Below are 14463 nucleotides of genomic sequence, written 5' to 3' on the forward strand. Positions count from 1 at the left end.
CTTTTTTAAATAAATAAAAACATTTTCATTAAAAAATTACATTGTAATGGAGTCACAGATTTAAAAATATAACACATTATATCTATTTGGTACTAACAATAGGCCTACTGTAATGTATCTGATTGGAAAATTGTCTCACAAACTTAATAAGCACTTTCATTTCATAATTAGGCTATCTGTTTATTTCCACAGTATTTCAAGAAATTTGTTCATAGTCTTTGTCCAGTAAAACATGTATAGTATAAACTTGCATTTACACACTAAATGTAATAACTGTATGTACAGTGAAGTCAGAATCATCTGCACAATAAACCAAAGGGCAACATGCTTGTGGAACACAAAACCAGAAATGTATAATCTGTTTTTCTAATAGAAGAGTTTATTCTGGAGATACAAGCATGAATTGTTTCATGACATCAACTGGACAACTGTGGCCGTCAGCCATGATATTGTATATATATATTTTTTGAATTAATCCTATCCTTCCTTCCTGTTTCTTTGTCTCTTCTAAGACCTTCTGATCTACCCCTTTTGCCCCTGGGGTAGGATTACTTCTTCTTAAAAAATAAGAACAAGAGAGGGAGTGGGACCATGGGAAAAGACCGGTCAGAAATAGAACATTCTGAGGAGAGACTCCGAAGAGAGCAGATCGAAAAAGGAGTGCTCGTGACCTGAACCAGCAAGAAAGGAAAAAGATAAAAGAAAAGGGCCGTGAGGACAACGAAGAGTCCAAGAAATGAGCAGAGTTCTTCAATATCGAGAAGAGCAGAACAGACCTTGGGGAAAAAGATAACAAAGAGGCGCCATACTTCGAACAGTGTATATACGTACCAAAAGAAATCCCTGGTATTTCTATTCTCCCTACCTTTTGTTTCCATATTCATCTATCCTACGCTCTTATTTTTTTCATTAGTTATAAGATAGATATAAGTTAGTGATATAAGTATTTTTTTGTTGTCATGTGTACGAACCCTGCCGACGGTGGAGTACAAGCCTGTTCCTTTTTTTTTTCTGTATAAAGGAGGCATAAAGTTTGTTAAGTTGGGATTCCTAAAGTAAAGTTTTTGTGTGATAATTGAATTTTGTATCTTTCTTGTGTTTGTAACTTTTCGTTTGCAGAATTGTATACCTGTCCCATAATGAACTACCACACAACAATGATTTTGTTTCAGGCTCAAAATTAGCATATTCTTATGCATTTTCATCTGCTGAATTCAAAAATCACTATAAAAATGACCGATTAGCTCTTGCTTTAGAGCAGCAGTTCCCAACTAGTGGTCCACAAGAGCTAAAATATGGTCCGTGAAATATTTAAAACTTTTATTCATTTTAAATTATAATTTAAAATGATTGACGTAATCTAAATAATACAAAATATATGAGAAAGATTTTATAGTAAAATTTGTAAAAAAATGTTTCATTACAAAATAGTGCATCTTCAATTATTTCAAATTTTTGTTGGCATTTTTCCTGTAAAACTCCTCGGATCAGCATATAATAAAACTACACTCTATTATAGAATATATATTTATGTAAACATGACAGCCCTCCTAGACTCAATCAATTATGCTGAGCACAAGTGGAAAATATGTGGCAATCTAAAAGTCATCGCTGTACTCTTAGGAATGCAACTGGGGTGCACTAAATACTGTTGCTTTTTATGTATGTGGGACAGTAGGGATAGGAAATCACATTACATTCAAGTGGACTGGCCTGCAACAAATCTTGACTCTACCGAGAAAAATATTGTTGCCAAGTCTCTCGTGGACCCGAAAGATGTTCTTCTTCCATCCCTTCATATCAAGCTGGGTTTAATGAAAACTTTTGTCACAGGTATGACATTCCCAGAAAGGACAGGCATTTAAGTACTTAAAAGACAAATTTCCTAGATTGAGTGATGCAAAGGTTAAGGAAGGTATTTTTGTTGGGTCACAAATTTGAAAACTAGTAAAGGATCCTGCATTTGACCAAGTTTTGAAGAGAAAAGAAAAGGAAACTTAGGAAGTCTTAAATGGAGTTACTCATGGATTCTTAGGCAACAAAAGAGATGATAACTACACTCAGTTGATGACAATAATTCTGGAAAAATATCATCAACTCAGATGCAACATGTTCCTCAAAATCCATTTTCTCCATTCCCACCTAGACTTTTTCCCTCCTAGTTGTCCTAGTTGCAACATGTCCCTCAAAATCCATTTTCTCCATTCCCACCTAGACTTTTTCCCTCCTAGTTGTGGAGCTGCCAGTGATGAACATGGGAAAAGATTCCACCAGGATATTTCTGTATTGGAACAAAGATATCAGGGCCATTGTAATGAAGCAATGCTTGCGGATTACTGCTGGTCTGTGTGTAGGGATGCACCAGAACTCACTTACAAGAGGCAAGCCAAAAGAAAACGATCTCACGAAGTCACCACATGATTCTCTTTACACTGAACCACCTGCCAGGTATTCTTCTATTAGTTTAGAACTCTTAGAATGTTACTGTAATTTAAAAAAAATTCAAAAGCACTTTCAATGTTGTTAGCATATGTAATTAAAATGTATCGTTTTCTCTTATGCTGTTAAAATCACCTATTGTATACCACAGAAACTAGAGCTAATAAAAATTTTTCTTTGTCATATTCAATTTTCTCACCCCAAAATTAGTAAGATTTCACTCATGAAATAAAGGAAACATTCAAAAACATTTTTTTTTGTTGTCCAGTGTAATGCAAATTCTTGTTGAAGAGTGATATAAATGACCATACAGATTTATATCACACAAGTCAGTCAATGTGGAAAATTTTGATAAGAGGTGGGTATTTTTGTTTATTTGTTTTTATCTCTTTGCATTATGCAAGTGTATTTTCATTTCCATGCAAGGCCCATGATGAGGCCCATGATGCACAAGGGGCCACATGTCCTACATATACCACCTATGAGATATCTAGAGCAATGCTACCCAGACTCAAACTGGGTACTCTGGTCAGCAACCAGACACCTTACCAACTCATCTATCCAACCAATACAAATTTGTTATGCATATTGTAAGGACATAGACATGGTCATGTGAAACTATCAGTTGTATGTAGGTATTTGGAGACAGAGCTAATCAGGCTTCCATTTTTTGCTGGAGCCAGAACAAACCCCAGAGCCAAATATTCTTTAAAAAATTCTTGGCTCCAGCTCCAGATCTGTTTTCTTTTTTGGGGGCTTAGGTGTTAATATCTTCAGTTAAGTACTATTTTGTGAATTTAATCAAAAATTCTCTAACAACTTATTTTTCTGACATACTGCTAAGGATATATTCCTGATATGGCCTTTTTATTTTTTCAGAATTAAACAAAATTAATTTGTATCAACTGTAATCAATAATATTTTATTTGCTTTTAAATAATAATTAAAATGTTACATTAATTTTGTATACATATTTACTATATGTTTACTGTTATAACCTTTCTAATATAATTGCTAAATGCTGACATTGCCAACTATAAGCATTTAGCAATGGCCAGAATAGTTTTTATACTTTGCTAGCTGTGTTGCATTTTATGCAGGTTATTTCCACATAACCAGCATTCTTCAAAAATTAGAAATGGTCAAATTTTACAAAGTACTGTTTGTTTTAAGTTAGTTAAAATGGCACTGATTGTATTTCATCAATAAATGAGTTTTAGAAAAAATAGAACACAAGCACATATATTTGAAAAAGAATTAATGCAAAATCTTCATAGAAACCAGCAGAGTGATATAATAATGACAACATTGCCACCAATGAAAAGACACTCATAGACTCTGTTGTTTAAGTTGAGATAAGTGGCAGATCCAGAAGAACCAAAAGGAAAGTAACTCAAAAATTAAAAACATTTAAAAATTTGTAAGAACCTTTCATTAACATGTACAAAATTGTATTGTACATGTTAATAAACATGTATTGTGGATCATCTGATAAACCATATTTGTCATCGAAAATGTTTTTAAAAACAATGTTTTGAAGTTTCAATAAATTAATTTTAATTTTTTTGTGTCAATAAGGAGGCTTAAGCTCCTGTAGTCCCCTACAGATATGTACAGATAGGTTGAGATAAAGTATAGTATTCAGTATTACTATTTATGGTTTTGATTAACCACAGTAGTTCAAATGGTTTAAAATGTCGTGTTCAACTTTTCACTTATTAATTTGAGGTGGAGAGCATATATTTTTAATTTATTTAATTTAAAATATTTGCTCTCTACCTCAAATTAATAGTCTTTCCCTGTAAATCATACTTTTCTGTTACCAATGGAGTCGTGCCGATCATCTATCTAACCTCTTTCAGGGGAAAGTTTTTGAATTAATATAACATGCATTGAAAGTTCATATGTAGTTAATTGGGGCCTCCTTCTAAGCTTTCTATATCTGGTCTTGACTTTCATGTATTATATATAACTCTGTTCTCAAGATTAAGGAAGGACAGACAAGGTGCATGGATGGACAACATAGGTCTATGATTTTTTCAAATTGCAGCCCAATGAAGATATAACTTTCTTATCATCAGTTCTGAAACTAATTACCTTCAGGAATAAATTTCAGTTAAATTAGACAAATTTTAAAACTTAACATAATAGCTATATTTAGCTATTTTTATCATAATAAACTAAGTCTATAGCTTTCAAACAGTAAATGATAATTTTGAAAATTTCCTAAATTAGAAATTACATGAAAAATATATAGTCATATAGTTTCTTCTACATACAGATGTACCCTAGGTTATCTTCACAATGCATTCAATCAAATAGTATTTGTATCATAAATTGCCATTTCCCATTCTGTTTTTTTTTTTTTTATTTAAAGAAAATAATAATCCACGAAAACCTTTCTGTACAAGTGTTATGTTCTTAACTACAGTAATACCTCGACTTAAGCGAACCCAGAGTTACGCGATTTTCAAATCTCGTCGATTCGTCTTTTCTTTGAGCGCCACGCAACCCTTGATTACTCACTCCCCCCACACTATTGTTCAGCTTACATGTTCGGATGTGTCGCGCGGAATCCACACATAGCTACAATTTATTTTGCATTATTTATTTCTGTGTTTGTTATATCTACGGAGACTCGAGAGACTCTACTATGTCATCCAAACGAAGTAGAACTAATTCTTCTGCATCAAACAAGAAAAGAAAAACTTTATCTTTGGAATGTAAAGTTAACATTGGGTATGTTCGTAAAGTCGAACTAGTTAAGCGAGAATGAAGTCATCGTTATTCCTATTGCGTTAGTAACGAATCATTCAAAAAGTCTAACGCGTTTAACTCGTTTGACTTTACGAACATACCCATTATTAAAGACTTTGATACAAAAATGAAAATTTGTGAATTGGCAAAGAAGTTTGATCTACCAGAATTGTCAAAAGAACAATTATAAAAGGCAAAGAAAAAAATTCTCGAAGCTGTGAAAAATGCTCAATCTTTAAATTCAAGCATCATTCGTAAACGTCACAGTATTATCGCTGAGATGGAAACAATGTTAAAATTATGGCGTAATAATCGAGTAAATGTGAAAAATTGTAAAATAATATAGGCCTAATTTGTTATACATATGTATTATCTAAGATTTTATTAAACATTTTTTTCTAAATTATTGTTTTCTTTAGTCTCCGGCCCCAATTAAAAATTATTTGTATGTATTTATATTTGAAATTATACCCCGACTTACGTGAATTCGATTTACGCAGTTACCACTCGGTCCCACCTATCACGTAAGTTCGGGGTATTACTGTACTCCACAAACGCTTTCGACCTCCACCGAGGTCTGCTTCAGGTGGTGACCTCGGTGGAGGTCGAAAGCATTTGTGGAGTAGTTAAGAACATAACACTTGTACAGAAAGGTTTTCGTGGATTATTATTACTCAACGAAGTGTTAAGTTGTTGGAAGTCGTTTTGTGTTATTTAAAGAAAATTTCACCTCATGGAAAAGTTTTTGAACAATGACAAATATAGTTTTCACACCCCAATGTTCCACAGAGGAGATGACCTTATTAAATTGTTTAATACTCTACAGCAAGGAAAGAAGAGATTGCTATCTCTGTTAATATTTCTAGACATCAAAGACAACATTTGACAATGCATGGTGGCCCTCAATTTTAAAACTTATCAGAGATATCAAAGAAACACAAGATATTTTCTACTTGTTCAAGGATTTCTTAAAAGACAGAACCACTGAGCTTAAATTAGGCTATGTTAAAAAAAAAAACTGTTCCCTAAATAAAGGCTGTCCTCAAGGCTCAATATCTGGACCCTTATTCCAGAATGTTATTATAAATGACTTGCTAATTAAATTATCAGACTGTTTCTGTTCATCGATTATAAAATCAGCTATATCATTAAAAATAATTAATTATTGATGATTTGCCAAATTATTTTAAAACCCAGAATTTTTTGTCTTCGCCCGCACACCCGTACATACAATGCAAAAACCAGACAGGTGGCAACACTTGGAATAAATAAATTGTATTCAGAGGGATAGCTAAGTCAAATTATGATAGGGGTAGAAATATATGATAGTCATATCTGTGGTTTGTTTTATTGCGATATAGTCATAACCTGATGTATGCCTGTATTTATTATAATCTAAAACTAGTTTTCAGCCCAAAACACATCATGGGCCAATGGATTTTCCAAATTTCTTACTAGGAATCAGTAAAAAACAAATATATTTTTTACATATTTAAAGTTTTATTAATGAAAATGAAGTAAAAGAACTAATGTATTGATAGTAACAAAATAACACATTGAAGTCTTTAAATAAATAATTTAATATATATAATAACTATAAAGAATAAATAGTGTAATTATTATTGATTTTTTTCATTTATTAATTCTTCAGTTCTTAAAATAAATTTGATTCTATCACTTTCTTTCAGATTGCTTGTTTATTCTACTGAATAATATCATCTTGATGATAAAGAAGTGAATGCCAAAAACATAGAAGAGGATTAGCAACTAACTGAATTCATTGCTCAACTATAACAATATAAAATATCCGTTTCCATCAAAATTTTATTATTATTTTATAAGGAGAGTTTTTCACCAGTTTCCAAAAACTCTTTGGAGTTTACTATTATAAACTTCAAATTAATATCAGTCTGCAGATTAACAGATCAAGAAACATAGATCTAGAAAGGATTTAAGAGGACTAAATAACAGGTGTATTATATATAATACAGTTCTTTTTAATTATTTATTTAAATTAAATATTTAAATCATTCATATAAAGATTGTCTACTTAATAAAATGTTATATAATTTTAGCAACTGAATAAATAAAAAAAAGCATCTTTAATTTTAATTTTACATTGTTATTTGCTGTGGCACGAATTTATTCTAATTTTACTGTAGTTCATAATATTCATTGTGATTAAATACAGGTATACCTCGACTTACGTCGTTCCCGATTATATGTCATTTGTCAAAAAAGTATATGGAAAGATAAAAATTGAGTTTAAGTCATTTTATTCGACTTTATGTCTGTCCGCCACAAATATTGAAGCCGTAATATCAATAGAAAAATGTTTAAAACACATAAAATCATATTAAAATATATACATTTACAAGTATGTACTGTATTTACAGTACCTGCATTCATAAATTTTGATTACTTTTTTCTGTACTATATTAAAAACTAAAATTTATTTGTTTGTAAGCTTAAAATAGATCCTTATTAACCATATATTATTAAAAATGCATTAATAAATAAAATACAGCACCGGGAATGGTAATTTATGGTTTAGCCTAGTGACAAGTAGATTCGGAGACAAGTAAATTCGACTTACGTCGCCTCTCCCGGAACCAATTACCGACGTAAGGCGAGGTATACCTGTTTATACAATATGGTCTTGTTTTATACAGATGTTGTGTCAATAGGAACCACATTAACTAATGCTCCACCTGAGGTTTCAGATGATTTCCTAAACATTTGTGCAATCATTTACAGTTAACAGAAAAATTTTGAAATATGTTTAACAATATTTTATTTATGCTTTTACTGTAATGAATAACATTTCACTTCTATCTTTCTAAATATAGAGAGTAAAGTTTATTACACTATATCAAGTATACTAAGCTACTTGAAAAAAAAAAAATATGCAAATCAGGACATTCATCACAGTAAAAGCAGCATTAATTAGTTCTCTGTTTGGAATGTCAAAAGATGAAAAAGTACAGTTTGCTGATTTAAGACAGATTCGGTAAGAGCGGCTTAACTAACTATTCACCATACAAAAACATGAATATTGTATATCAATGCTACATAAAACAAGATGCTGCTGTATAAATTAACTTATGCATATAAGCAAAAGTTTTTTTTTCTTTGAAAAATTATACATTTCTGAAAACAGATATGAAAATTTGCTTTTCATTTTCTGTACTATAACCAAAAATAGATTTTGCAAATTTGGTATTGTTCTCAATCTGAATCAAACAAGTTCTTAATTAGAGCAAAAAGAAAAATTAAAATATAATTACATAGAATAAATTGTGACTAATAAGTGAATTTTGATCATTGGCAGGGAAAATGAACTGTACACAACATAAGAAATACAGTACATTACATAAATTTTACATATATTTCTTAATCTAAAAAAAAAAAAAACAGAAAAAAATGAAGATAAATAATTAGGCTCATAACTAAAAGTGTAAAACCAGAACTTAAAACCCTCCACAATTCTCTACAGATTTTAATTTTTCCCTACTTTCATCTGGACATCTTTGATGTTAACAGAAACCAAAAATTTTTTAAAAAAGCTATCGATACTGCTCTAACGACCGTGACCGATTTCGGCCGTTACGAAACAGAATTTAGAAATATTCTTTTTTTGCAATTCCCCAAAGCGAATCGTCACTGGCCGTTAAGTCGGACTTTGAGGAAACTATTCCACGTCGAATCTACGTCCGATCCGGCATCTACCGAAACCGTCGTTAAGACGTTCTCTAACAGTAGGACCCGAGATATAATTTCACAAATAGACTTTGCGACTAGTCCGTAGGTAATCGTCCAAGTATACCGGTCGTACGGTCAAACGGATAACATATCGGCGAAGAGGGACGGTTAAGACCCGAAATGCATTTCTTACAATAAAACCTCCGTCGACAAATGCTCCTCGAGCGACGCGTCACCCAGGAAAAAACAATAGCTTTTAATTCTTTAAAAATCCACAACTAAACAGTAATGGAAATTTAATTAAATATTTTATTTAGGATTTATAAAATAATACTTGACTATTTTCTTTGATATATTATTATTTAGAAATTCTATTTGATGAATAAATATAGTCTTTGAAATTAAATAAATATAATCTTTGTAATCGGTTTACCGTACAAACAAAGCAGAATTATACAAGTTTAAACTAAAAACAGAATTAAGAAGGAATAAAACAATTATATATAATTAAAGGGATTTCTTGTAGAGTAAAAAGATTTTAAATCAATATTTTTAAAAGTATAATTTGGTTTATATTCGTTTCCGTATTAAATATTGAAAGTACATTTCTTTCAGAAAATATTACAATACTTTTACACATTATACAGTGATTGGTTCCTGGAATAAACGAACATTCGATATTAGATAACAATACGAATGTAATGTAAATTTTTGTATTATTTAGTTAATGGTGTAAGTAGCGTGTTAAGGTAGTGTAGCGTAATACAGGCGTACCGAAGTATTTCAATAAAGGCAAGAAATTGAGACGAGAAACTTACTTGTTTTATAGCAGATATGGTATTTTCGGGTGCATCGTGACTGGCTCCACGATGAGCGAAGACGGGTGAAACGTTGGCATTATCTCCATATATAATTTTCGACGTTACGTTATCGTCGACGGGTGAAAACACGACATATTGCAATCCAACGGCTAAGAGAACCAAAGCTATGCACGTTAGATATAACGAAGCCATCAGATACATATGAAAGAAATAGGAAAAGAAAACGAGAATCCAGATGATAAAACAAGATACGACGATAGGCAAGGGCGGTAACATTCCCACTGTTGCCATAATAATGAATATTTTGTAATATTCATAAGCACTATTCCGTCAATAGAAGAACGGCCATCGTTACCTGTCTATCGACTCATATATGCTCTATGGTATTTTTTTTCTATTACACAACACGGATTGCAGTTTATTTCCCATAAAATCGTTTACAAATACCACCATTAATTGTCATACTTTTGTTTTATTACGCCATTTACCATCCGACCGGGTACATTTCAGAATTAGTGAAAATGGGATCTGCTTATTTTTTGTTAATAAAATCGTTTTATTCAAATATTAAATACGGGCAAAATCGGGAACGTTTCGTAACTGTATATGTGAAAGATATATAAATTTTTATACATTAATATAAGTGTTATTTTCTACATATACAGGGTTGATGACGGGTCATTTACGATAGGCTATTGGAGGAATTGTTTAACAATTTAAACCGAATTATAAATAGTAGGAAAGAAATTTAATAGTTATAAGACATTCTATGTAGAGCCTATACCGTAATAAATACGCGCAGAATTATGTATTGTATTAATTGATTTTTTAAATTGTAAATTATAAATATTCAGAATTTATAACATAGAATGTATTGATTTTTTCCTTATATAATTGTACGGTACGTAACCGAAATGCTAGAAGTATATTCATATGATATTGGTGGCTACACGATACATAGACCGAAACGTAAATGCATTATCCTGTAACTCTGCAAGACCAGAATTAGAGATTTGGCTGGAATGCGACCAACCATATGGCACGCGTATTTTCCGAAACGAGAACACACATCCTCCTTTTGGATACTATACGGACACGTCTTTCATTAATGATTTTTCATCGGTAAGCCTAGCCTTATCCTTCATTATCTAAGCGTCGATACAGAGTGAAAATGATTTTTTTTTTTTTTTAATTCTTTGTATATGATATCAATATCAAATAATTTTGGATGTAAATTCCTCGTTTGAACAATTTTCAGAATCTGTCCCATTGATTTGATTTATTAAATGAAAAGCCTGCAAAAGGGATTAAGGAACGAACGAAAACGTTTGTTGTAAAAGCGTAAATGTTTTTCATTTTACAAGTTATCTCTTCCTATTTTAATTTTGAATTTGATTTACACGTTCCCCTTTTTAAACCAACATCAAATATTTTTTAAATAAATAAAATGTATTTTAACAATCTGAAACCAAATCATTTTTTCATACAATGTAAGTGTTATTTTTTGAATCGTTCCCGATCTGAGGACATCGAAAGAACCTTCGTAATAGGTTCGGTTTGGCTTGGTTTGATAGAATAAGGTAACTAGAGACGTATCTAAGAGAGTGCTTATGGTGCTGCAGCGACCCTGTTGTAACTGATCTGTTGTAACATGATCTGGCGTCGAGTCAATTCCTACATATTTTCGTTTGTCTGAGAGAGTTCTTGCGTAGTCGTTATCCCAGTCAGTTGTATCCGAGAGTGAATAAAGTTAATTGTTAACTAACTACGTGTTTTTATGTGAAACAGTGTCGAAAACAAAATCGATATAAAAAACCCTTAAAGTATCCAAATCAGTTTTGATACTATAAAATAAAACTAAGTAGAGTAACATATATTGCATGATTTCAATCATGTAAGATTAGGTGACTAAAGTAATCTTAAGGTACAGTAATTGAGTAACATTCTCCGAAAAACGACAGAGGACACGTGCTTTGATTCCCGAATCTGCCTCGAACAACGCCCACATTGTCAAATTCCTGAATACTCCACTGATGGCAACGTAGCATTTGGGCGAATTGCCAATTTCCCGTAGAAATGCATCCCGGGAATACTTTCTATGGGAAACTGATCTTTACTTAGGTGTTATATACGTGAAGAAAACCTCAAAAAACTCCGCGTAGCCAGGCCGTTGGCGAGGGTCCCCTCAATGAGTGGTTTTATCCATTCGTCCATCCACTCATTGAGGGACTCGTTAGTAGATCGCGGACCAACGAGCTGGCCATGTGGAGTTTTACGGGTTTCTTCACGTGTCTAAAACCTAAATAGGGGCTAGTGTCCCAAAGAAAGACCCCCCGGAGGCATCACTCCTTGGCAGATTACTCATATGTTACATTACCGTATTCCATAAATCAAATCAAACGTTGATGAAGCACGAATCCACGACTACTAATGCTTAGTAGTTTTATCTACTTAGCCACTGATGAGCCTCGTGGGTTCGGTCCGGCTCGAAGTGGGACGACCGAGTGATGAGGATAATACTCTACGTGAGTATCAGGTCATTTGTGAAATTTTTGAGGGTCCGAACCTTCAGGAAAGTATCTCGGCTATTTATCCTACTTAAAGTGGTATCTTATTGACAACCTAAATAGTGGCGTAAATTAGGATGTTTCAAATTTTTACAAGATATTATTATTATTTATTGCGAAATTTTGCCGCCCCTACTACGGTACGCTACTGAACCTAAATAATTATTTAATTTAGTCTAATCAAGATCGAAACAGTAAAATGTTTTATGAAATCTTGAATTCTGAATCTTGTTCTATATCACGAAAACACAATATCAATAATACTAATCACAATTTGATTCATTTTACGATGTAATCGCTTTCATTTTTAGCTGTTAAGAGTGGGTCTGACCCACATTGGGGTCTTCTGGATGGTGAATAACACAGCCCAACATATTAAAGTTATTTTAAGCATTTTTGAGGCCTCGATCTAATTTCTCTAGAGGCATTTCTTTTTTCTGTTTCGTTTTTTTAACTGTCCGCACTGTAGGCATTAACTAAAGAATGAATGTGACTCCGAAGTCACCCGTACGTCTCAGGTAAGCAATCAGATCGCTGTATATTACCGAAGTGACTGAATTAATACTGGAAAAATAAAAGTATTTCACAGATAGTCACTAAATGCTAAGAGGATAATGCAAAACGAAAAAGAACATTATTATGGATATAGATTACCTGGATAATTTACTAAAGAATTTATCCCAAGCTGTTAGATGAGTTGACACGATTGTATAAAAGTTAGCATTAAATATGCATAAAATGTTAATATATTATTGTATATATTATATACCCAGGGTGGCCAAGCTCCTTGATAGTCCGAGCCATTTTTCAAAATTTGAAATTTTTCGCGAGCCGCAATTAGATACGTATTAAAAAGGTATGCAAAAAAAGTATTAAAAAATTTGTTTTACAGAAATTATATTTGTTGAAAACATATAAATAAAAGTACAAAATATGTGTATTGAATTTAAATATTAAAAATTAAACACATTTATTTTACTTCTTTTGATAATTCTTTAAAATTTGGTGACAGCACTTCTGAGTAATTCTTTCAGATGCTGGTTAGTTAATACTGATCGGTGTTTGGATTTCACAAATTTTAAAGTGGAATAAAATGATTCACATAAGTACGTTGTTCCGAATATTGAAATAATTCGGTTAGTAATTTAAAAGACATTTTGAAACACATACGGAACAATAATAATTTTTTAAAATATAATAACACAAAAATGAAAAGGGACCTCGGGTACATTTATCGAGAGCCACAAATAATACTTCAAAGAGCCGCATGTGGCTCGCGAGCCGCAGGTTGGCCACCCCTATTATATACAATACATAATGTGTACATTAATTAGGATACTACAGTAGTGAATTATCATAATTATGTTGCTTAGTAATGATGATAAATATCGTCGTAGTTACTTCTTATCTAAAGGGATCATCCGTAAATTATGTAACGTTATTTTTATGCTTTAAAACTACATCTCACCCCCTGTAACGCTCTGTAGTACCGTTGCAAATACCCATCCCCGAAATTACGTAACGCGTATCCTCGATCAACCAAGGGCTCTTAATTGTATTACGGAATAATACACAGCACGGAAAAAGAACATTATATATTTTATTAGGCCTAATTACGTGTATAAACGTAGAAAGAAGTCATTCTCTGTACCCAAGGATTAAGACTTTAGCATTACGTAATATTTTTGAAAACACCTTTTCCCCTTGTATACACCTTTGTATACACCCTTGAAAACACCTTTTCCCCATCATAACGATTACCCGCATACTCACCCATCCGTATCCGCGTTACCTAACTAATGGACAACCCAAAATTAAAAGAAAGTTTTTGCAAGGTCTAACAAACAAAAAGACAAAGTACAAATTAAATAACCTTTTTAAAATTAAAGGATTTTTAGTATTTTAGTTTTAAAAGTTTAAAAACGTCTTAAAAGCATATTACACTCACTCAGCACTTGCTTTTAAGACTCAAAAAAACACAACACCTTAATTTGCTGAGAAAACTTTTAATGAAAAGCTAACGTTTTCAGCCAACTCTATTGGCCATCATCAGGCTAAGCTTTTTCGAATACAAAGAAAATAGAACAAAAATTTTAAATACAAAAAAACAAAATAACGAACGAAATATATATATATATAAATAAATGTATAAATAAAAATAAAATAAAATAAAAACT

The 14463-nt window shown here is 32.0% G+C and overlaps 1 protein-coding gene across 1 annotated transcript in view; it reads right to left on the reverse strand.

Moving 5' to 3' along the window:
* The window catches only part of LOC111625277 (glycerophosphodiester phosphodiesterase 1-like), a 54641-nt gene extending 44351 nt beyond the window's left edge, over window positions 1-10290 (reverse strand). Inside the window, exon 1 of the mRNA XM_023368384.1 lies at window positions 9717-10290. Within this exon, the coding sequence (XP_023224152.1) occupies window positions 9717-10010 (294 nt within the window). The 5' untranslated portion in view covers window positions 10011-10290. The remainder of the gene's footprint in view (window positions 1-9716) is intronic.
* Between the last annotated feature and the right edge of the window lie 4173 nt (window positions 10291-14463).

Source organism: Centruroides sculpturatus, unplaced genomic scaffold, assembly GCF_000671375.1.
Source record: "Centruroides sculpturatus isolate CEXI.00-Female unplaced genomic scaffold, Cexi_2.0 scaffold221, whole genome shotgun sequence".
Lineage (NCBI taxonomy): Eukaryota > Metazoa > Arthropoda > Arachnida > Scorpiones > Buthidae > Centruroides > Centruroides sculpturatus.